General features: G+C 38.2%; 6 protein-coding genes across 11 annotated transcripts in view; 3 read left to right on the forward strand and 3 right to left on the reverse strand.

Annotated features, from left to right (window-relative positions):
- Nucleotides 1-1,144, forward strand: part of LOC113677511 (triokinase/FMN cyclase) — a 13,255-nt gene extending 12,111 nt beyond the window's left edge. Inside the window, exon 15 of the mRNA XM_027194329.2 lies at nucleotides 1-1,144. This exon is cut by the window's left edge and continues 251 nt beyond it. The gene's annotated coding sequence lies outside the window, so the exon portion shown is untranslated.
- Nucleotides 1,145-5,215: 4,071 nt separating this feature from the next.
- LOC113677521 (uncharacterized) lies at nucleotides 5,216-6,310 on the reverse strand. The gene has a single exon (XM_027194342.2). The coding sequence runs from the start codon at nucleotides 6,143-6,145 to the stop codon at nucleotides 5,627-5,629; it is 519 nt and encodes a 172-aa protein (XP_027050143.2). The 5' UTR covers nucleotides 6,146-6,310; the 3' UTR covers nucleotides 5,216-5,626.
- Nucleotides 6,311-9,138: 2,828 nt separating this feature from the next.
- LOC113677514 (adenosine receptor A2b) overlaps nucleotides 9,139-25,000 on the forward strand; it is a 27,941-nt gene continuing 12,079 nt past the window's right edge. For 2 of the 6 annotated variants that reach the window (XM_089211263.1, XM_089211262.1), the window contains exons 1-2: nucleotides 16,505-17,791; nucleotides 18,002-18,157. The gene's annotated coding sequence lies outside the window, so the exon portion shown is untranslated. Of the gene's footprint in view, nucleotides 9,315-13,745; nucleotides 13,817-16,504; nucleotides 17,792-18,001; nucleotides 18,158-25,000 lie in introns of those variants that run through there. The other 4 variants (XM_089211261.1, XM_089211258.1, XM_089211257.1 and 1 more) reach the window with 4 other exon arrangements.
- LOC149043082 (uncharacterized) lies at nucleotides 9,595-11,886 on the forward strand. Its single transcript, XM_089211635.1, has 2 exons — nucleotides 9,595-9,746; nucleotides 10,836-11,886. Exons 1-2 carry the CDS (start codon nucleotides 9,724-9,726, stop codon nucleotides 11,440-11,442), a joined length of 630 nt encoding a protein of 209 aa, XP_089067761.1. The 5' UTR covers nucleotides 9,595-9,723; the 3' UTR covers nucleotides 11,443-11,886.
- LOC149043083 (uncharacterized) lies at nucleotides 11,440-13,309 on the reverse strand. The gene is made up of 2 exons (XM_089211634.1): nucleotides 12,471-13,309; nucleotides 11,440-12,048 (listed from the first exon to the last, which is right to left on the reverse strand). The coding sequence occupies exons 1-2, from the start codon at nucleotides 12,802-12,804 to the stop codon at nucleotides 11,636-11,638; spliced, it is 747 nt and encodes a 248-aa protein (XP_089067760.1). The 5' UTR covers nucleotides 12,805-13,309; the 3' UTR covers nucleotides 11,440-11,635.
- LOC113677513 (histamine H2 receptor) lies at nucleotides 21,537-24,585 on the reverse strand. Its single transcript, XM_027194332.2, has one exon. The coding sequence runs from the start codon at nucleotides 23,474-23,476 to the stop codon at nucleotides 22,262-22,264; it is 1,215 nt and encodes a 404-aa protein (XP_027050133.1). The 5' UTR covers nucleotides 23,477-24,585; the 3' UTR covers nucleotides 21,537-22,261.

Here is a 25,000-nt window from a genome sequence, read left to right on the forward strand (position 1 = left end):
GATCACAATTTATTATGTCATGTGCAAGATATAGAAGGTCAAATTTTTTGTGACGTCAAAATTTAGCAGTCACCCGGTAAAGGGGCACAACTGGAAAACCTCTGCTATCTCATAAGTATTCAGAATAATATCATCTATAGTACGGTCAAAAGATGACTGGAGAGTGATTTTAGGACGAAAATTTCCACGATTACGAAGTCAGTATCATAAACAACTGCGAAAACATCATGGCTAAAACTTATCGCATACACCTTGTAAGCGGTGAAAACTTAAGTCAAATAAGCTGCGGTCGCCTGTGAAGGTGTATGGATAAAAACTATGTCTTTTGTTGCTTCTTTTATCCACATGAAGCTGGAAAATAACTTGAATCTCTCCGCACGGAAACTAACTTGAATCTCTCCGCACGGAAACTAACTTAGAAATGAGGTTTTTAATGACGATCGGTTTCTGTTATCTAGCTCTATCAATCTAGTCTGTGTACTCTCGATCTCTGTTTCGCTTTGTTTCCGATTAGACCTTACAAACGTAATTCAAAACACGTAATCTTGGTACGGAAATACTTGAATCTGTCAGTTAAACAAAAAAAAAACAACAAAAACAACAAAAAAAAATTCAATGCTTTGTTTTATCGCACGTGAGGGTTCAAACGATCAAATCAATATCTGACCCTTTGTAAAATGATTCCCGTCGATTTTGGCCCGCCACAGATCGGAAATGAAGAGGCCGAAAAATCAATGTTGTGGTTGATATGCGACTCTGTACTGCGTCTTTACAACTTGTTTTGTTTCAACTGATGAATCTTAAAATGTCTTCAAGTCTATTCTTTTCGCATGATGAGAACACTGGTATGTCTTGCCGCACTTGAAAATGATGATATGGTGTCTCCTTTATTTAGTCATCAATCTTATTCAAGCGGGATCTGTTCTTTGTGATAAATCTCTGCTTTGGTAAGTTTTGGTGATCAGTATCACACTGCCGGGCGTATCTTGAATGAAACATGCCGCTGTACCGTGGGTGTTATTCTTCCATCACTGGCGCCATTGCGATCGGTTTCTTTTAAGGAATCGCATGATCTTTGACGTAATTGTGAGTTTGTGAGTAGTTGAGATAACGTCCGATAATAAAGCTATGATGATATGAGCTTTTGATTATTGAGGGAAAGTTCGTCTCGTTTAAAACAAACTTTCCTTTTGTGTAATCGGCGCATTAGAAAGCAAGTTAGTCAACAAGTAACTGCATGACATTCGGCTGTTTTCGTAGCTTTTCGTTTACTGTTTCGGCTGTTTTCGTAGCTTTTCGTTTACTGTTTCGGCTGTTTTCGTAGCTTTTCATTTACTGTTTCGGCTGTTTTCATAGCTTTTCGTCAACTGAAAGTAATTCGGGATTGCATTGGTGTTGCTGTACTATGCCCAGTGATTGGTCCAAAAAATCCCGCGCCACCTACTTAGTCTATCACAGCATTTTCCCGCGCTTATGATAGTTTGCTCGTTTTTACATCGAGATGTTTCCTTTTTCTGATTGGCTGGCGTCATGATTAGTAAGGTATTTCTCATGACAACCAATCAAAATGCGCCCTAAAATTACTGTGTAACCCTGTTCTAATAAACTTTTTTGAAAAGGCACTAACTCACTAATTCCGTCTTATATGTGGATATATCTAGGTCGTGTTCTATTTTGGCAGGCGAAATTACCTTGAATACGAAGGAAAGAAAATGTTCGCCAACGAACAAAGCAAAAGAAGAAAAGGAAATGTGAAGACTAGGCCAAAAACTGACGTAGATGATCAAAAGTGGATAGATCGCTGCAGGATTTCAAATTTTTTTAACTGAGAAAATTTTTGTCATTTCCACCAACTTTGTTCGTAATTACCAAGGTTAAAAAATTATGGTTAATCGTACGAATTAAAAAATTCCGAGCACTTAAGTGTTATTTATTTTTGGTTCAAGTTCAAGAGTTAATATTGTGATAAAAAGATTAACGGGAAAAAATAACTCATGCTCTGCGGAATCTTTTAAGCAAAAGAAGTCATGTATGGGAAAATCAAATACTAAACCAACAGTTTAAACACTTAGATTTATCTCTTTCTGTGTAGTTCTCTTTTTTTATATATGTTTATTACAATTATTTTGCCTATTTTTTGTTGTTATAGTATTGTTTTGGTACGAAATACCTCTTGTGCTTCCGTGATATTTTATTCAAATAGATAACGAATCTGTTTAGCGTAAATCTTAGCTCGTAATTCGATAACGTAAATGTGGAATTCAAATTGTGGCTTTGGCAACTGAAGATGACATGAGTAACGTCGACACATGTTTTGTTAACTAAAAAAATATTGTTTGCTTTGTGCGAGTACATAGCTGTTTAGAACTACCATTGCTTTGTTCTTTTTTATGTTGTCGAAACTTTGCGTGATCATTTGAATAGAAATATTTTACAGTGTAATTTTACAAATGTAGGAACTAATTTTTAAACAGAGAAGACCGCACGAACACTTAATAATACATCGATTGTCGGTACGTTTTTAAAAAAAGTTGGCCGGACATGCGCTCTTCTTTGGACGCTGTTCTTAGAAATATAGGCTTCTTGAAGTAAAGTGTTTGTAGTAGATTTATATATATCATGTGCTCAAGGCTTTTGTTATGGTTATATGTGAACAATTTTGCTAATTGTAACAAACGAGTTTGTCTAGCTATTTCAGTTCTGGGCCAGTATTTGATTCCTAAGTACAGCAGCTTCATCTATCAATTTTTATCTCAAAATGTGAATGTATTTTAAAAAAAATCATATTATATCCTTATTGTTAGGAGAAACTCAAAGTATGTCGAACTAGTTGAATGATATTGAAAAGGAATGCGTGTAATTTCAAGTGAGAAGAACGTATTTAATGACGTGATGGTGAAAGCTGTATGTCATTCCTAGACGTGGGGCATGAAGCCTAATTTTCAGAAGGTCGCCATATGCAGACCGCTGTCTGAATCTTTGAGTCCATGTCCCATTTTGGCCCATCCTCATTATTTTGCTACATTTTTGTCACACTAGGCAAATATTTTTAGGTTTCTTTCGCGGTGGAAGTGAGGTTGCTGGTCGTAGAAAAAGCATTTTTTAACATATCGTGACTCAGATCCTCTAAAACCAATTAACTAGTCGAGGTCTTACTGTCACTTTTTGAATCCAGTTGTCCGATCTAGTTTCATATCAGTAAACGTTTCCAAAATTTGTTCATGCTGTGTAAATATGGTCATTTTTTTTCAATTGAATATGTGAACTTCGGCAAAAATCTTATCCCCTTAGATTTAGCTAGGCTTTTATTTGTTTATCTTTCATCAACACCAGACATGCTGTCTGGAACATAAAACCACTGTGACACAAGGTAAGATTTCTGTGACCAATGCTTCCGTTTATTAATAAAAACCTTCACCCTCCTTATTCGTGTCAGAGCAATCTTTTCGCTGATTGAGAAGTGCCCAAGGGAGCAAATAAAGCAAATTTGACTGAATTTAAGATCAACGACCCAAGGGGTTTTTAATTTAAGTTCTTGGGTACTTCTCCAGCTCGGAAATCTTTGATCCCCCTCTTTTGGAAGACGTTAAAGACAAAGCGTTGAGTGAAACTATGCAGCAGTGTTTATCTCTTTCTTGGTGGGCCCTTGTGCCATGAAAATTAGAGGTATTAGCGACTCCTTAGACACGCAAACCTTTTTTTTCTTGGTCCCTGTAAAACTATCATCAAAAGTCTATTGGCGCACTTCAAACTAGCCGGCGAAAGTGTGACAAAACGAATCAGCAACCACCAGTTCAAACTCGCCATCAGCTTATGTTTGTCTTACTAAGAAAGGATATAACCTCTTTCGTGACAAAAAAATGGTAAAAGAAGGAAACCGCAAGCAGTATCTAAACAGCTACAAGACATTTTGTAATAGTAAATGCGAGCAATCGCATTAAAGATAGCAGCAGCATTTAGATAAATAAATTGGATTATACTTTTGTAACGATGCGTCCTCTCCGCTCTTTAAGTTTCGAGGATGAGTTGGAATTTAGGGGGTTGGTTTGCTGTTAACACAACCGACTTAAATTAGGAATCATTCCAACACCTCACTAAAATAGCGGTAGTATTAAATATATTTGTATGTTTGTTGTTTGAAGAAAATCCTTACCCAGAAACAGGCAAAAAATTTAGAGCAAAGAGACCGAAAAACACAAATATATCTTGGTATATTTATGTTTGTGTAAAACTACCGCGAGCACACACTATCAAATTCCAGGTCATTTTCATATCGAACAAAAACATGATCTAATAGATTACGTTTATGTCCAATATAACATTATGCTACGACTTCTCTTTATTCGAATATTAGATGAAGTCTTTGTGCAGAATATTGTGCCCAACGTTTCGCGTTAAAAGGCCATTCATTAAATTCTTGATAGCGTTGGCAGAGATTTTGATGAACAAATCTGTTGCCATCAGCATGACTTGATAAACTAATTACCCTAATGAAATAGGAAACGGGAAAATCGGCTTTCAAAAGAAACATTAAAAAAACCAAGGTTAAACCTACGTCCCAGAGGTCCCAGAACAATTATATTTCATTCAATTTGACAAAAATGATGAGTGCAAGCTGCTAGTAGTATCTTTTCGTCAGGGGACTGACTCAATCGCGAGCCAAACTGGTTTTAAAATTAGGAACCAGGAAAACTTTAAACAAAGAATTTTTTGTTCGCTGTAGGAAACAGCTTTGACAGGAAGCTCTAGTCTTCACGCTGAGGTATCAAGTGTTCGAAACAAAACGCGAAAGTCACAGGAAATTTCACTTTCGTTGTGGCTTCAGTCGATAGTTTGATAGTATGGCTTCCTCCCTCTATCCCCTTTCGCAGTTTCAAGCATTTTCTTCCAAGATTGTTTTTTCCTTGTCAACGAGGCGCTAATGAAAAGGCGTTTCAATGACTTGATTTTTTCGTCAGAACGAAACAGGATAAAATTTCATGGCCTCACGGTGGCTCTCAAGGGTGACAAAATTGAGCCGATATTGCTTCGCGTTATTTTCGTTGTTTAGCTTTCACGGGTGACCGACCTTTCACGACAACAAAAACAATCATGAAACAAAACAGACACCTTTTTCTGTTTTGCATTTGTACTAAACCCTAACGAGTTCTTCATTTTGGGTAACGAAACTCCGCCTTAAGATAATTTTTCAATAAAAATTTACTTTTGGTCAACATTTCACCAAATGTGTTAATTACCTTTAATAGGAAATTGGGCAACAAATGGAAATATTTCCACTAAACGTGATGGAATGGCCATTTGACTTACATTTGGCATCCATTTGTTTAAAAAAAGATCTCTTATCGTACAAGTATGAAAACAATATTTACACATTACCGAATTCTCTAATGTTTCTCTGATTCATTGCATACTTTGCAAGAGTCTTTCACTCGCTTTGAGCTTAAGATATCTTCTTGCCACGATGTTGCTGGATAGCAAAAATCTGCGTGACTGACTTCAATCGGCGTACGGTTCGCTGCCAAGCTAAATTGATTCCGCTCGCAGAATAAGAACGCAATACCATCTCCAAAACAAGCAAAGCAACATAGTGGCTGCTTCAGCCAAAACAACAATAATAAAAAACGCATCAGCAGCTATGCTGCAGGGAGTCTTTGTCTAACGGGGGCATGTTGTATAGCAAAGTCGCCCTCAATAAAAGTTTTAAAATAAGTTCATCGTCCGTAACTTCCACGGGGAATTTTCCTTCTTTATCTTCAGCCCTGACATTCGCACCGTTCCTTAAGAGATACCGGCAGATTGCTTCGTAACCTTCGCTGGCCGCGTAATGCAGAGCGGTCCAACCGAATCTATCCTTCTTGTTAACGTCTGCTCCTAATTCGACGAGCATTTTAGCGCTCTCCAAATTTCCGTCTAAAACGCACTGATTGAGTGCCGTGAGTCCTGAAGTAGTTATTTCATTTATCTCACAACATGTAATTTGTTTTCTCAATCGCTTCTTTAAAGCTTCTCTTTCCTTTGGCTGTCTTATAGCGGCGATTTGGACTTGCAACATCATATCAATAGGGACTCGCCGGCTGTTTCTCTTTCGTTTTTTCTGCGCTGGAGATCCTTCAGGCGAATTTGTATTAGTTACCAAATCCTGCATGGTGCTTCGACAATGTGTGCCTTTGAAAATTCAAAGCTTCCTCAACGCCTGTCTCTTAAAAGCACCTTCGACTTCTACGCACTTAAATGCCGAACGTGTTTGGAATCGGCTCTTTATACAACTGAGAAGGCGCCTATAAGTGACGCCTACAAAAGATCAATTACACACGTCACGTAAGTAACAAATGGCCGTGAGTGATATTACGTCAGTGGATTAGCATTGCAAAACGCGCGAAGGCACGAGATTAAGGGAGAGGTTCGTTTGGTCGCGTTTTAACTCTTTAGGAGTAAACCACTAATGTACCCTAAATTTTGTCTTTTTAGGAACTAGAGAGAAAAAACTTACGCGATATCAAACTGACGTTTTGATAAAAAATCCTTCAATTCGATATTTCATTCATGCCTATTTCGGTTCCGAAAGGCGTTACTTAGCCGTCGGACATGGCCATTTTTTTTTTGTCAGATATTTTAAGAAACAGAAGTGGTTTCCCTTCTTTGCCGCCGGCGAAATTACGTGCCAAAAAAGACCACTGCTTGCTAAAATTAATATTTTAATTAATGACTAAGGTAGTACATGTAGGTCGTGATCTCTCTCGAATAATCGCGAAAATATTGGACCTCGTGAAAATTTCTTTACCAAATTAATTTATGCACATTGGGCACATACTGGGTGAAAAGTTACAGAGAGGAACTGTTAAACTCCAGAATTCTTCCCTTCCTTTTAAAGAAAGCTTAAAACGGACTGCCTTCGTATTTAGCTTTCCTCAAATCGAGTGAAATTTGAGCAAGAATGCTTGTGCGCTCGTCCGAATCCTTTGGGATATATTGGACCATGTTTGAAAATTTCGTTTAGCTTGCAAATTTATGCAAACTCAATTGGTATCTCTCTTTAGGGTCAAACGGTTGTTAAATTTTGGATTAATTTTGGAAATTTTTCATGTCTTTTTTTAAAGCAGTGTCTTCCCAGTTTTTTAAAATTTTCCTAGTCTGCTATAATCTGGAAGTAAAAAAACTAAAGAAAAGAGATTGAAATAAGCGAGCACGTTACTTTCCTCTTCTGGAATCGCGACTGCTGGATTACTTTCTGGGAACTTTCACACTGGCTGTCACCTACTGGCGCAGCTTGCGTGAGTTCTCACGGTTATGCTTGTCGCGCGGACCTCCTCCCATTTGTTCCGGCCTTGGCATCGATGAAGAGAATATTTTCTTTCCGGTAATTTCCTGCTGTTTTGTTTTATCAAATAGCTTCCGGGCTTTTGGCGGCAAGCAGCAAACAAACAATAAATCAGTCACCGAAACAGCGTGAGAAACAAATGGCAAAGTCGAGGGTTTTTTTAACTTCACAAACGGCTAAAATAAACAACCGAGAAATGTCAAGAAACGAATTGTAAAATATGGTGTGGGTTCCTTACATCTTGCTCAGTCACGCTCAAAAATTTCATTCTCAAACTCACTGGAAGAAGGATCGACAACATATTTAGCAGCACAAGTCAGCATTCCAGCTATGAGAGCTGAGCAATGGAAAGTTTTACGAAACGTTTTTTATGGCTCCTGCTGATCAAGAAAATTATTTTAGCCCTGCCCCACGCGGTTGCATCGGAATTCTGCTGTAAAGTTCCCTTTTTTTCCACAACTGGGGTTCTGTTATTCAATCCTACTTTGCTGCAGCAAACAAAGGCTCTCTTTTCAGGTTAGATAGGTTATCAGGTTGTAAAATCATTTCGTGCGTGCTTGTAAACAAAGCTCTTAAGAGTTGTCCTTTTAACATCAAGCCAATCTTAGCGGATTAGCTTTTAGAAACTCCGCCAGGGTATAGTTCAAGTACTTCTGGAGACGATACAGAACTTGCCACATGGACAAATCTCTCTACTGAGTCATAAACTCTGAAAAAAAAAAAAAAAAAAAACTCAGACCAGGAGACTACGCGGAAACTAAAGGATGAAGCGGTCGAGGCAGAGGAAACAAACAATGAATTTCCCATCTGAGAAAACTGCAATTTTTGTGAAGGCTTGATTGGCAAAGTTAGCGGTTTTTGGTTTCTATGATTAGACGTTATACTATAAATATCAATATTTTAAAAGCCGGTCTGATATTCCTTACTGAAAGCGTGGGAGACACTGAAATACCGCCGTCTGTGAGTTTCACGAATTTTTAATTTATCTTGGTTTATTCAATATATCTGATAATTGACATAGATATTTGAACTGCAAATTTACGTTATTAACCTCACTAACTCCCAAGAGTGACAAGGACAGAATGTCTCCTTACAGTGATATCAATACAATATCAAGCAGACAAGTGAAGAGAATAAAGAAAAATCTAAAGTAGGGGATAATTAGTTGATCAAATACCAAATTCTTCAAACTAACCTTATGAGAGTTATATGAAAGACATTAAGGAGAATTACTACTTACTCCCTAAGGGGCACCAATATTTTATCACTTCCTAAGCCGTTTACAACCACATATGGTCTAAATTCTTTTAGCTATTCATCTGTTACGTACTGGAACTCCCTCCCTGACCACTTTAGAAAGACTGTAGATTATAGTGAATTTAAGCGCAAACTGTTAGTGCACGGTTTCTGTTAATATTACATTAATATTACATTATATTGTTATATTAATGATTATTATATTATTATATTATTATATTATGAATTATTTTTTTCTCTTTTTAGCCTTGTTCTTGCTGTAACTTTTAAAATTAATAATTAGGATCGGAGATACTAGCTTGTAAGCTACACTGAAATCCGAGGATAATAAAGCTTATGTATGTATGTTACTAATGAGATCTTGGGAGTGAAACTTGAAAAGAGAAGACTCGTGTACGTTGGCGCAACTCAGAAAAACGATTACAGGTCGAATTTCTGTTGCGAGCTTGTAAATAATTTTTAATGATAGGTAGTTGTTACTCTTAATTCAAGTTTGCCTAATGTAAGCATCTCGATATCCCTCTTTAGTCGTCATCGTCAGAGCACGATGAATATTGGCCAATAATAGCATTTGTTTCCCATAATTCAACACCAGTCAGCCTGATTGAATTTAGCGAAAGGGGTCTGGATACTGATGATAAAGTTTTGCGACAAAATTATTTGAAGATGGCGGGATAGAACATCAGGCTCAGCACGTGACCGAGACCCCTGCTTGAACCAGGCGTCATTCTCATGTTACGTAAGTAAATGCGGCAGACATTAGCTAACTGAGGTTTGTTTTAGCTCCAAACACCTTGCCATTGATGCGCCGTACCAGTTTTGTAAGGGACTTTAAGAACCGAGGACGCGGTGGGTCGGAGACGCGACCGGAAGTGATTTTTCCAATTTCGGATGAAGAGCGCATGCGCGTGGCGTTTTCTCCCGAACTCGAGAACGCGGCCTGAAGAGATTTGGCGTTGTCTGGAAAACATGAGTTGTTTAAAGCAAAACACTTTAATTAACCGTCTATCACAACTATTCTGTCAATTGGAATTAAAAATTTATTGCCTCTTCATGGGTTAGGCATCATTTTTGAAACTAAAAGGACCAAAGTTGAATGGTTTAAAACGTTTTCTTCCCTCAAGGTGAGCAAGCTCGTGGTGAAGTGAATGGCGTCTAGCAGATCTTCAAAGTAAGTCATCTAATTATCCTTGAAATATTTCTCAAAGTCTCATTTTCTTTCACAGTTAAAGGAATTTATTACTACATTCATGCGGCTATTCTCATGCATGATACAATTTAGTTATCAGGCGTCTTATCATACTACTTGGTCTTCGTTTTGTTTTGATTAATCCAAAGAGCTCCGATGTGAAATATCAGAATAAAGCTTTATCGGTTGTTCCATCAACGGATGATCGATTTTACCTTCATAAATAATTTATCTAAGACTTTTCTGTTTATCAGTTGAGTCTCTACCAGATCCAGGCTTGATAATTCATGATGATCTGAAGTTGAATTTCCTGATATTGAGTGTGATTAAAACTCAACTAGACAGAGTCTATTAAAGCTAACTTTCAAAAATCGCCCGCTATACTGACTATAAGAGGAAACATAAGTTTAATTAGTTCTTTACCTTGACCACTGTCATAAAGCGTAGCATTTCAAAAGGTAAGACTGACATTTCTGCCATTGTGTTATTTCCATTTTTTTATTTCTTTGAAATCGTTACTAACGAGCCAAGTTTTAGATAATACTCTGAACTGAAAACAAACCAAGAAAAATCAGAACTAAAAAGAGATTTTATTTGAGGTTAGATGTTGTTGCCTATCTCATATGAAGTTTTGATAATGTGAATCTTTGGTCAGGCTTTGAATGCATTATTCCACTGCTGTTAATCCTGAAAGTGTAAAGTTATGGGTGAGGTCTCCCTCACTCAGCAAGGCCGCTCTTTAGATTTGTGAACTTTAGATGTCATTAAAGAAAAATCTCACTTTTTTGAACAAGCATAAAAATTAGCTTTGAGATTAATAACATTTAGTTTCAATTCAAAAGAGAGGGTTTTTTTGGAGTGAATTTTATTCTAATATTCTCTTTGTTTTTATTTTCACATAGCAATGTAATGTACTGGACTGAACAGCACAATATTATACTGTGCAGAGAAGTAGTGTTTCAAAATCCCTATGTATACAAAAAGGGGACTCCCCCAGCGCAGTGAAACTTGGAAGAAAATTGTAGATGTTCTAAACAAATGTGATTCCCCACAATTTAATGTTGACCACAGAGCCATCCGGGACCACATTAATGTCTTGGTAAACAAGTACAAGAAAAAAATCAGAGCTGAAGAAAGAGCATCAGGAATATCCCCAGATGAGCCAAGTGAATTAGATGACCTAATACAGCAAATTATTGCACTTGAAGAGAGTTCTCCCACAGATACATGTAGTAAGGATAAAGCTGACAAAGGTAAAGCAGAAGATGCAAGAATGAAAGCTATGGAAAGGCTTTCCCAAAGCAAAAAAAGGGCTTCAGAGGGAGCCAAAGAGGGTGAGGACAAACCAAAACGAACAAGAAGAAAAACTGGAGATGCCATGGAGTTTCTAAAGGAAAGAGCACAGAAGTCTGCAGAAATTAGAGAAAAGGAACTTGAGCTGGAAAAGGGAAGACAGGAACAACAACTTCAAGTGCAACAACAACAGGCTGATATGCTGAAGCTAATGCACCAGCAACAACTGCAAAATAAGCAACAACAGCAACAGTTCCAGCAACAGCAGCAACAGTTCCAGCAGCAACAACTGCAAAATCAACAGCAACAGCAACAATTCCAGCAGCAACAAATGCTCATAATGCAGCAGGTCATGGGCGTCATGAGTAAAATGCTTAACAAGTAGACATTAAATTTTTATTTCTCAATGTTTACATGTTTAAGATTTACATTTTCACAAAATGTTGAACTCAAAGTGTTATTTGCCACCCCTTTGTTTGGATCTGCTTGTCGTAACATTCCCACAGACTGTTCAATCAGGATTTTATGCAAGATTTTATGCAAACTTAGGCATTGACAGGTGTTTTTGTTACAGTATTTTAGCTAAAGTAATCGATTAGTGGTGGTGGATCAAGGCCAAAGTAGTCAGCAGTCGTATTGCGGTAAAGACATGTTAAAGCATTCCGCAAAAGTGCACAAACAATGTACATTTTTCCTACATGACTAAGGCCAATTTTGAAATTTTTTTTGTAGTCGAGAAACTTGAAATAATTTATAAGGTCTCCAAACAACCATTCCACACTTGTGCGTACAGAACTCATAGATGCATTAAACTCTTCCATTTGTCTTGTTAACACCCCATGTCTGAAGGGGCACTGCAGATGGGTACGTAGAGGATATGCCAGATCCCCGTAGATACACATCTCTTTTCCAGCAGGAGAAAAGGCGAACTGTGCCAGGTCAACATAAAGGCCAGATGTGTCCAGCATTCTTGCATCATGCATTCGTCCCTCTGAACAAGGGCAAAAAAAATAATTTTTGAACCACAATCAGTTACACATTGGCTGGCTGACAAACTGTTACCTATGTAGACCATTGATTAGCTTAGTAAGTGAGTAGGCCAAAAACAACATAGGATTGGCTGGCTATTATTCTTGCAGTCCAGGTACTTATGGCCTGTAAGTCAGAGTTTAGAATTTATTGGTCTGTGGTGACAGGAAAACTAGTTCCTCTAATAAAAATTGGGAGTGGGAGCTACTGAAAATACCTCTGATTTGAGAGACCGGGAGGAAGTCATCAAGAAACGTTAGCTTAACCTTTTTAGAAAAGAAATCAATCTAACTTTTAACTTCACATAAGTGATAAAAATGTCTATCCAAGTGAAAACAGCTACGGCACTATCCCACTATAAAAAATGAATGAATATACCGTTACCTACTGGTCCAAACAGATTGCCAATCAATCCATTTGGTAGGGCCAAGGATTGAAATTTAAGAGCGTGAACACGCTTGTGGCCATTATAAACAGCTCTTTGATTGACTCCTGGTTTTGATATGGGACGAACTGTTCCATCAACAAAGCCGAAACAGTTGTCCAAGGCGGCACCTTTGTCATGAATTGCTACAGAGTAAGTTTGCAGTAGGTTAGGAGACATAATGAAATGATTCCATTCGGTAATCCTGTGGCCATGAGCATTGTACATCCATTCAGTAACTTCGTTGCTAATCATGCTGAGCTCGGGTACTGATCGACCAAAAGTGGAAATCATATCAGACAACCTACATGGATAGCTAAAACGCTTTAGTATAACACAAAGTCCTTCTGTTGAATCTCAAACGGTACCATTCGGACATGTGAAGGTATCAGGCATCTGTAAAACATCCACCAACAATGAGATGTCACTCTTTTCAAATCTGAAGTCTGCCTTACACTCTGCGGGGTCTTTGTTTTCGAGGGAAAATTTTTCATAATCCCAGTGGCGAAACGGAAGGTTTTGGGGAGTGAATTCTTCACACAGCACGGCAAATTCTTCGTCATCTATTAGCTTTTCTTCCAGAGAAAGGAGCAAAGCTTCCTGTAAAGTCTTAAATGAGTTTTGAGTCATTCTTATAGGGAAAGGCGAAAAGCGTTTTCACTGTTTTCCAGACCATCATAACTATTAGTCTAAATGATCGCGTTGTTGATCTTAACTACATATTTCCCGCGCTTAGAACGCGGTGCTCGCCCCAGCCCCACTCTCGGTCCTCACGTTTTCCAGACCACCGCGTTCTCAGTTCTTAAAGTCCCTGTAAGCTTCGGAACGGCGTCAGACCTGCATTCCAATCATTTTAGCTTCGGTGTTCAATAATTGTTTTGAGGGGCGTACCGGAAAAAGCGCATTAGCACTACACTTGTCAGCTGGTGCACATGTGCTCAGCCCAACCCAAGCTCGATTTTCATTTCCGATGGAAGGAAAATCAGCGAGTCGAATCCCTGTGAAGGAATCAGATATATTCTTCGTTGGTCACTCCTGGTTATGTGTCGCAACACTCTCTTGATCTTTGCACAGATGCGATTATAACTATTTGGCAACGCAAACAAAAAAATAATGGTTCTTAAATCAGAAATAACATTTTTTAAAACGAAATCACTCTCTGGAGTGGACTCACGTGTTTACATTTATAGTCAAAACACGTGAACCCGATAAACACTTTTGTAAAAAGGTCACGTTAAGTAAATCATTGAAATTGCTTCACGCGAAGATTTTGTGGTTATAGGAACGAAAACTGCATCAGAGCAAGGTAAATGAGAATCTTCTTGTTTTAAATTTAAATTTGTTAAATATTTTCATGACGTCCCACCTTGAAGTTTAGAAATATCGATTTGTTTGAAGCACCGAGAGAATTTTTTGCCGGTCCGTGTTGCAGGTAGCGCAGTTTGAAATTGGAGTTTTCCCAAAATCTGAATCAACAGTTTTGCTCTTAATCTTGATTGACAATGGCAATAGACTGAGTAGACTCCCGATAGCACGAACCTTCGAGGGAAATTGAAAAAGGCTCGAGGTATTGAAAGTTGACAGTAAATGGCGGCCAGTAACGGCAGCGCGTGTAGTATTCTTTTCTGTGCTGGGTTCATTTTGATCACATTTTATTTCAGTATGCAGAAGTTGGGTGAATAAGGAACGTTTTGACTAAGGAATGAGGCACTGAAGCCGATTTCATGGAAATAAAATGAACTGAAGTTAAGCGTATCTTCAGTAAACCAGCGAAACCTGAACTAAAGTGGTAGTCAAATCCGTGACTTTTTTATAAAGTCACTGTTTTGGACTACAATACAGTTTATTTTGAACATAAAACTGAGTAGAAAATCACCCCAAGGAACTGAAGCGGAAATCGCTTCGAGTTGACTCCCGATAGCACGAATATAGTCACGAATATAGTCGAGGGTGCCCATGATATCGGGTCGACTGTCAATAGAATAGAAACTTGTCAAATGACCTGATCAGATTAAGTTGCTGTCTGAAATGAAATAAATTCGAGTCAGCAGGAAGCTCGAGTTTCTGAAGGGCAAAAAAATTGAAGAACTTGAACGGGAAATCAATTTTCAAGTAAACGCGCGGTTCAGTGGTGTTAGCGAGGGTGGCCATGATATCGGGTCGACTGTCAATAGAATAGAAACTTGTCAAATGACCTGATCAGACTAAGTTGCTGTCTGAAATGAAATAAATAGCCGAAATTTTTTTTAGAGCTCTCACCAAGACTCAAACCACAGACCCGAAGACGAGGGATAGGCATAACTTGAGTGAGAGCTGGACTGGCTCTGAACGTTGGATACTCTTCCCTAAATTTTAAAGAAAACTATATTCGATTCCTTACTTCCCCTCTCTCTTCCCCTAAAATACAGCAACACCTGCCAAGTGACAAAAGTGCAGCAATAGAGTGGAACAAAGTTGTCAGGGTCCTATCAAGGTTTCAACCTATTTTTCTTACTGTAAGAGAAACTTTAGAAATGTTCTATCAAATACGTGCGAGGTTTCTCTCAAGTAAAGACAATAGTAGGTATTCAAAGTGACCCAGTAGAAACGTGTCACTGGTGTTCTTGCGTCTCCTGACCTCGAATCACAAAGGCCACCAATCGACCCGTTTACTTAGGACCGATCCCGTGATATAAGCGGACAAAAGAAGCGGCTGGCGACTTTCTTGAAGCAAACGGTGTTTTGTAAGTAGGCCTCGTTTTGCCTTTGAAAATAACTTATTGTATATATATTTTTCAAGAGCTTTACTTGGTAAGCTGCAAATATAACGTTTAAGTTTCCTGTTTCATGAAAGGGAAACTATAACGATTATCAGTTATTTTGATGTCTCCCTCGAAGTCTATAAATAGCGATTCGCTTAAAAGACCGAAGGAAGTTTATCAGCGTAATAAGCGACGTTAAATTACAGTTTTCTCGAAATTTGATTCATCGGTTCTTCTCGGTGAACTGAGACAATGAACAGGAAAGAACTTGTACTGCTGATGTGATTAAATTCTGATTTACAATCATTAACAAATGAAGAAAATACTTCAATGCTTCATGGATCATACTTATAGGGATAATTGTGTATTTTCCTTTTCAAATGCAAAATTTTTTTGTATAAAAACTTAATCTGGATCACCTGGTTTATTTTCTCAATTATCACCGTCAGAAGGTAAAAAATTAATTTAAAGAGTTATTTCAGGGAGAGTATAACTTCTATAATTCAATTCTGTAAAACATTTATATACAGCGGCCCTCCTCTGTCTCTGTGTTGACTGCCGTCTAAATGCTGATTTTTAAAGTTGACTTGGACCCTGCTACATGTAATCATAAGATTAAAAGATTCTAAGCATGTCGAATATTAGCTATTTGACTCAAACAGGCTCCAATGTGAATCTGGTCAAATGAAATCAATGAGAGCTCTACTACGGATGTTATCTGTTTCTGAGTTAAGCTGTGCGCAAATAAGAATGAGAATTCTACACTTCATAAAACTAACTTTTGGGTATAATATTGTGTGCCTTTCCTTTCCAAATGCTAAATTTCTTGTTTGAAAAAAAACAAACTTTGGATAGAGTATATAATGATCTACAATTTGGTTCTGCACAAAATATTTTGACAACCCCTTTTTCTGCCTTTGTGTGCTATTATTCCAAAGTTGGCTACCGCCGGTCAAGAGGGTGAATACTGGGGCAAGCTGCCTTAATTTAACTAAACTCTGCTGCTTATCATGATCTTGAGAGTTAAAGATTCTTATTAAGGATCCCTATTATTAGCCATTGCACTCAAACGGGCTTCAATGTGTGTCTGGTCAAATGAAATCAGTGAAAGCTTTAGATCTGGGAATTCACTTAGTGTTCTTCGTCATGCTGTCAAGGGGCTACAATAATTTTATTAACGTTGTAGTTACACTGACATATACTGCTTTCTGCTGCCTGTAAATAATGTATGAAAAGGCTTAAGGTTGGTTAATTGCTTATGCCTGCAGGATGCCCGCCCTTCGTATTTCCTGAGTGATTTCACTGTCTATAATTTTATCCAGAAAAGTAGATTTATTCTTGCGTTGGAAAAATATTTACACAGGCACTGATAAAAAGCAAAATGCACGTACATATGGTCAAATTTTGGACCGTTAATAAGCCCCGAGTTCTCAGCAAAGCTGGTACGTGACGGCATCTTTTCAGTCTAAATTATGACAATTATGTGATAGGTTATTCCACTTCTAAAAGAAAGAAAGGAAGGCAGATGAATACTAGGAAAACTGTCTGACAACCAGAATTATTATACTGACTAAATTTACCTTCTAAATTTCGTTTCTGTCAATTTTTAAAGCTGTTCAGAAATTTCCAGCGTCAGAAACGTAGGGAGAAAGCAAACACACACGCTGAGTAGTGTCCAGGCTTCCGGGGTTTTTTCTTTGCCTTTTTCTCTTTTGTCGTCTACTTTTTTTTTAACCCGACCGACTGACCCACATTCTTGTGAGGAAAGGCAATGCGGAAGCCATACATTTCACATAGATGGCTTGTTTTTTATTTTTTTCTACATTTTTTTAAGCGAGGCATCTTTGATTTGACCTGTTTAAGTAGCTCCTGCTAAATATACAGTTGACATGACAATAGTCAATGAAAATATTGTTCCTATCAACAGATTAGTAGATTTTGAACAAGAAGATCAGTGCGGGTCATTCTCGACTAGAGTGGCAGTGATTTAGGAAACATCACGAAATGCTTACTGTGCTAAACTCCACGGACTCCATAATTTTCGTTTTAAAGTATTCAAAATTTCTTCTGAAGGTATTTCACACTTCCGAGCAGGTAGGGTCATAGTCATTACGAATTAAATCAGTTAATCATATTTTTTACTTTCATGACTTGACCTGCTGATCTTCACAGGTAAATTGCCTCCCAGATCATTATTTAGTTGGGCGTTATTTTTAGCTGCGATGCGATGCTGCCTTTTTTTTTTTTTTTCGTGGGACCTCTGTTCCTTGTGAAGGAATCTTATCAAAAATTGTTAATACAAGTCATAATTCTGCCTCTACATGACGATGAATAGCGTTTCCGATCCTTACAGATGAACTCCAATTAAAAAAATTCAAAATGACAGGAACAAACTTGCCTCACTTATGAAACGAGCCTTTGTAGCTCATTTGGTATTATCTTCGAACTCAATCATGTCGAACAACTCGAGAAATATTTCAGGAAAATGGAAGTTCCTTTTGTCGCCGTTCTGAAGTTATACACTCCTCGGCAAATGGGAGGTACTAGTGTAAGACTAAGCAGAAAATATTTTAGGATTCTCTTTACCTCGTTTCTGTGTTTGCATTTCCCTAGTACTCATCTTTCTGATCTGTTTCTCTCTCTCTATCTTTATCATTGTTATTTATATTTTTCCAAAAGGAACGTAACATAACGCGATAGTCAGATTAATCTCATTTCAAAATCTCTAATTGTTTTGGCTTCATATTTAGGTTTTACTCAGTCAGTCAATACACTACGACGCCGACGTGAAGATCACCAACACCTGAGCTGAGTCCTGTCCGAACGAGTCTCGTTCTAGCTCTCGAGAGCTATCGACGAATGTCTTGGTTGAGATTTGAATTTAACACTAAGCTGCGTTTCTAAAGGTGAGTGAAGCAAGTTAATATGTTAAGAAGATGAATGGAAGACTCTTTTAGGATCACGTGAATTGACGTGATTCTCCCATTGTTTAGCCCATTTAGTTGTCTCCGGTAACACTAAGGAAAATGTGCAGCTTTTGATAGCCGTCATGTTCAGGCGTATAATGGCATACTGGAGAATTAAATTTTCTGCATATCTTACCACGTGTGAAATATAATCGTGACCCATGTGTTGTATGAAAATGGAAACAAAGTTTAGCGGAACTCGTCGGGTGACTTAGGTCTTCGACTGATAACCTCATTTCTTCATGTGTGAATTATGAACTTTTAAACTCGTAAAATTTATGATCATTTTTTCAGTTTACAATCGACGTACATTGGGAGAAGTCATTTTTTTGACTTTCCAAGCTTAGCGTCAGTCTCTAGCGACAGTCTCGTGGCATTGTCAGAACATACATGATGAAAACGGCAGCCGAGTAAGTTGAAAATTGACAGTACTATCAATTTTCAACTTACCCGGTGGCCAGTGTGTTAATTTAAAAGTGAGTTACGAGAACATATCACTCCCTTGAATTTGATAATTTCTGCGCGCAAAATTGTTCCTATAATCAAGAAGAGTGCATGAGTTGCACAGTAGAAGACACTCGAGTTTTTATCTGTAAACACATTAATAAACTGTGAAATAAATTTACAAGTCAAAGTATTTTACGGAAAAATTCAGTGCTTTAGCTGCCCTAGAATTTGTATGTTGGGATGTTAAGTGCTATTATAAATATGTTTTTTCTTCAAGTTTCAACCAATTTTATGAACAAAGTTTGAGTGTTATGCTTGCTCAAACATTTGTGTTTAGTAATGTTGAGTGATTCCGCCCTAATTTGGTTTTTGTCCCGATGCATTTGCGTAAAGTTAAATAGATCGATATCTTCACAAGATCATAACTTTGATATTTATACGTCTAAAGTTTCATTCATAAAGAAAATTAACAACAAAAGTTCGAGTTTGAAAATAGGCCCTTTGGGAGAAGGGGGTGGGGGGGGGAGGGGAGGGAGAGGTGAAAGTTTGTGTTACGGTGTACTGTCAATGTCTTGAAGCAACAACCATAACTTCTTTACGTGAGAACTTTTCTTTTCATGTTGATCCTCTGCTTTGACGGATTATGGTGTACATGAAACCATAGAAAGGAATAAATGTTTGTATTACCGCCGACATATACACCCCGTGCAAAACATCGGGTCTGGAAAGAAACCTTATCGAAGGTGCTAAATATTGCAATTTAGGACTTCCCCCAGGCTGAATAATGGGGTGTCCATGTGCCTCCTCCCCTCCCCCCTCCCTCCCCCCTTACCTCTCCGCGGCGATCACACGCAGTGACTGCAATCCTGTAATAGCTGAGGTCTGCAATAGAAACAGTTTGCGACTTTGTGGCGCCGATGAATTTTATCTAAACAAAAACAAGGTGACTGAATACAATCAGCCTTTTTAAAGGAAATTGTTCGTCATTGATCTGGAGCAGATTTTTTGTGGAAATAATTGGTAATTAAACAGAAAACTGATAGAAATCGCACACCGAAAAACTCCCCATAATTCTCTTCTTATTTCCGAAAATTTTAAAAATGCCGAATTTTGTGACCGAAATCATAGCCTCATTTTGCGGAGCGGTTTGCGTCTCCAATAGTAACTTGAGCAAACTCTTCAGGATAAATTTGCTTTGCGGACAAAGACTTTTTTAAAGAAGCTTAAAGTTGAAACTGCATTCACATTATAAAAATACTTTGGTCGAGACCCCAAACAACGTGCGCTGATCTCGCGAGATTTCGAGTGCCTTCCTCATGTTTACCAAACCACTCCCACAAATACGACACCACTGTAAACTGACCTACAAGAAACAGGAAATAGCTAATAAATCAATGAATGAAAAAGAAAACAGGAAAAGAGCAATACTGGTATCGTTGTTCAAACAGAATGATGATAACGTATTTTGCCTTAGCGTTTGAACATAATGAAAATGTTAAGTTTCACTTAAGGCCTAACTGCTTTGAGAAGGAGCCAAATGAAGAATTTGAAAGCTTCGCTCGATTTTGGTCAGAAAAACTCGAAGACAACTTCACCGTTGATGTCGTTTCACTTTGTTAGTTATAAATACCATCAGGGAATATTATGATGTAATACCGCTGAACAGGGTGTAGTTTATCTATGGTCTTGTAAATAAGGTATAGCACTCTAACGAAAAGCAAAAGACGTAACATAGGAAACCCGAAAAAAGAAACAAAAAAAAAACAAGCAAACAAAATAAAACAAATAAACAAAAAAAAGAAGAGAGTTGGACTAACCTCCTCATGGACTCCAGGTTTGTACCTTGTCCCACTTCATCTGCGCCTGTAAGGATGGCCTCATAGCTATATTTTCCCTGTGTTTCTTGCTCGTAGTCAATAGATACATTTTGCTCGTCCACTCTTTCTAAGTTCAATTCGTCGCGACAGTTAAAAGAAATCGGTTAAAGAATCAAGCCAGTGTCTCTTGCACACACTAGCGCCGATTTTAATATATTTTTGTTGATTCAATTTCATTTGAATATAAGAACATCTAAACCAAACTACTCGTAGTCTAATATCTAAATAGTTGGTCGAGGAAAAAATAAATAAATATTAAATATTTAATATAAATAAATATTTATCCGTTTTCAAATTTATCCGCGTCCACACGTTGCCGTTTGTGAATCGTTTTTGGAGTCCACACGTAAATGCAAAAACGATTTGAAAACGATGACGTCGCCTACTGAGCATGCTCTTTAGAGCAAAACATGTGCCCACAGTCTCGCGTATCCTGAGCCTGAATCCTCTTGGCTGTGCTCTTGGGCTTCTCAAACTTATCAACAGTGTTCGCATGGCCAGAAATCCGTGACAGCATGGCCGCCACGCACGCGCATCGATGTCGAACTCGGTCTTAGGTTACAAACGAGTCGCAAAATCACTACAAGGAAAACAGTGCACTTTCAGCTAACATTCTTTTAATAATTACTCCTGTGGCCGAGAGCACGCGTTGGACTAGGTTTGAATTGTTACGTCATCGTTTTCAAATCGTTTTCAAATTTATCCGGATAAGGCGTCCACACGGAGACGCTTAGCCAGCGTTTTCAAATTTATCCACTCTGGAGAGCGTTTTCAAATTTATCCGTTTTCAGTGTGTGAAAACGCCGTTTACGTGTGGACGGAACCCGTAACCGTATAAATATTTATCCGTTTTCAAATTTATCCGGATACGTGTGGACGGGGCCTTAATCCGCATCAAGAAGGAATGCGACAAGTGTTGATTTGTCCGGTAAGATGACGATTAAACATTTTTTTTGTTATGCTAATTACGCTTGAAAAACATGAACAAGACGTCATTTGCACATTAATAGTTTCGTTCAATGTTTATCACAATCACCGTGACTATTTGCAAAATATTTATCTCTAAAGCCAGGTTCTCAAAATATCTGGTAGTAATCTAATCTTAAGGAGAGACTTAAAATATTGATGTTGATATTGATGTTACATTTAAATAATGATGCAGTATATTAAGGAGACAAGAACTTTTCATGTAAAGTTGGAAGACTCCAGAAGATATATTTTTGGAATAACAACTACTTTTGAACAAATAATTTGCATTTTTGAGTGTCTGAGTTAAAAAATAGGTACAAAAAAGGTCGCTCGCGGCTAATCCATTTTTGATCCTAATAATTATAGGTTTTCACTTTTAGCTGGACCTCCAGGGGAAGAAACATTCTTATACATGCTTGAATAACGAAATCAAGAATCTTCTCTCTGTCTAAGATTTGACTGAATTTCATAGTTTGATGAAGCATTTTTCAGGACATTTCAAGAAAAAAATTTATCGCTAGTTTTTGGACAACACTGTTTAAACTTGTGGCTCCACCGAAGTGCTAAACGATTTAGGGAAAGCTGTGCCAAAACGTTTTACGATTTACGTAGTACTACAAAAATGAGAACTGAAACTTCGGGATCTATAATTGTATATATTATATCTATCAAAAAATAAATCACTGTTTGGTGTCACATTTCAATAAAACAAAGTTAAAACATCATTGTGTAGGAATGAAAACAACCGTATCTACAAATAAATCACTTTTGTTTTCTTTTTGTTTTTCTTTTGTGATTTTTTAGCGGGTTTGCTTTTCGTGTCTTGCACGAAAACCTCTCCCGCTGAAGAGAGATTGTTCCTCGAAATTGTCTGATAACATTCAGGTTTTTGATCGGCTTGTATTATTGACTGTCGATAGCGCTGAATAGAGTCTCCTCTATCAATGACATTTCTTGTTCCGATCCCCAGATCGCACGGGAAAAGTTTTCTAGCAATTTTCGCCAGTGTCTTCCGCATTTCTGTGTTTCTGTAAGCATATATATAGGGATTTATAGCACTACTGCTGTATTGTAAGAACTTGAGGAACTTGACCAGATGCAGAAGAGCAGGCGGGGACGGTAAACACCTCAAGCAAAACGTAGCAATAACGGTAACGACGAAGAATGGAAACCAAGCAGTTACAAAGAGGACAGTGATTACCGCCACTGTGATAGCAACGTTAAGTTCCTTGATCGCTCCGCCGGGAGTCAGCCCACAGCGCTTGGAAGAACTTGTCTTGCGCCTTCTGCCCTGAAACCGACTGATTTTGAAAATATAGCAGTAGGAAGTCACAATGATTACCAACGGAGAGCAACAACAGGATACGAATAAAGCTACAGTGTAGCTCTTCCGCCATGTCTCCGTTTTCGCCTGCAACGGTTGTAGAGCTGCCATCGTTAAAGCGCAGAGCCATGAAACCAGCAACATGATGCAATAGACATATTGCGGCAACTTGCGATGAAACAGCGGCCATTGCGTCGAGAGGAAACGTTCCAAAGCGATAGCAGTGAGCTGCAGGATTGACGCACATCCTGCGAAAATGTCAAAGCTTATGTAAATCAAATACGTTGAGTAACAGTGACCCGCCGTTATATCTGCGTGCGAAACAATGAACGTCCAGAATGGAACTGCGAACGCTCCTACTAGCAAATCGCTGGCCGCGAGGCCGAGGATCAAGATATTTGTGGCAGTTCGTAGCCTGGCGTTCGCAGCGAAGGCTGCAATCACTGAGCCGTTACCTAACAGGGTTACCGGTATAAGTATTGCGTAGCATGAAGCAACGACCACAGAAACTGCAGAACTCGCGAAAAGTCTTGGGTCATCGCACGGGGAACGGAAAGACGGCGTCGTTGGTAAAGCCATTGAATTCAAATTCGAGGAATTAATCCTTGAGTTGTTGCGATGAGTTTCTGATAAAGCAGCCATTTCCGAAACAGTTACTACATGGTTCTCAAGCTTAGGCGATGAAACGTGCCTGTTTGTCCACCTTTAATCGACCTTTCTACCACATTATTCATCACTGATCTGCTGATCTATCACCACGGAAAAACAACAACAGACACATTCAATTTGTCTTCAAAGCTACATCGTTTCTCCTTCTTTCTTCCTTATCGTTGCGTGTAGTTAGCCTTGCATGAATGAAAGAGGTTGTTATGCATTAAAAATCGATAACAAATTCCCGAAATTCTTGTGCATGGTAAAGTACCATTCAATTGAGGCTGCACTGTATAAATAAGAAAGGTTAATAAGATAATTGAAATAGTCGGCAGTCTGCTGAAATGCTCAGTCATCTGCATGGAAAAAAAAAACATTTTGTCAGCTAATTATCCTTATAACCTGAAATTCTCGGAAGAAAACAACAGGAATAAATGAAGTATATATTTTTTTCCTCACGGCGGATTTTGGAAAATTAAATATTAAACGCCTGCAAACAGAACATATGCACAGATATCGTAAAACTTTCCAATTATATTGGTTTAAGATTCAAATGAATAATTCAGGAGCAGGTGGTAAGCGATATTTTCCTTGGGGGAATAGTCTTTTCTGCAAAGGAACGCAATTTTTGACCTAATTGAATTTAGTAATAAAAAATAATTTTATCGGTTAGGCACATCAAATTCTTTTCCGTCCAGCTTGCCGCGGATGTGTGACTTCCGATTCGATCTCTGACTAAAAAAAATTATGGATGAAAAAAAATATTGTTACTTGAAAACGAGGCAGCGTTATCAGAAAACCGCTGTTTGTTGCTCAGATTAATTCTTTGCCGTTTAACAATATATCAATTTCTGTAGTTTTGCTGAGAAAGCAGTTAGTAACTCCTGCTTTAGAAATAGAGACTGAAACGTTTAATTTTCAGGATACAGCTGAACAGAACAGAGCTTTCCCCGTCTGATCTGTAACTTTGATTAGACTTTGAAATGCTATCAAGTCACCTAAAGGCGAATGTGTTGACAAATTAAAATTAAGATTGTTATCGGTTAAATTGCGATTTACTGAGTAAATGTTTATTTGATTTGGTCCAAATCATCAATTTGTAATTCTTATACTTTTTAAATGTGGCGGGGAAATCTTTCTTGGAATTAACCCTTTGTCATCATTGACTCCTTGCTAAGCTTTAGCCTCCGAGGAGCCTCTCATTACTTGCGTTTCGGCACGAGCGTTTCTTAGCCTGCAGGAAAGTATGAGGCTCTGAGCGACGCGGGCCAACGAGAGGTCCGACAAACCTCTCCTCGATTCGTCTCAAGTCTTACTGGGAGCGGAGAAACTCGCGTCTTGATGGCCTGGCCACAGGCTACCGGTTACTAAACTTAAGCATGAAGCAGAGTACTCTCGCAACGGGCAACTTAAGAACTGGTGTTACACGTTTGATTTGATCACCAAGTTGTGCACCGTCTTCTTCCGCATGAATTTTTCTATCATTTTCTATTAAAATTTTTCTATTATTTAACA

This window comes from Pocillopora damicornis, chromosome 7 (genome assembly GCF_964200805.1).
Source record: "Pocillopora damicornis chromosome 7, jaPocDami1.2, whole genome shotgun sequence".
Taxonomy (NCBI): Eukaryota; Metazoa; Cnidaria; class Anthozoa; order Scleractinia; family Pocilloporidae; genus Pocillopora; species Pocillopora damicornis.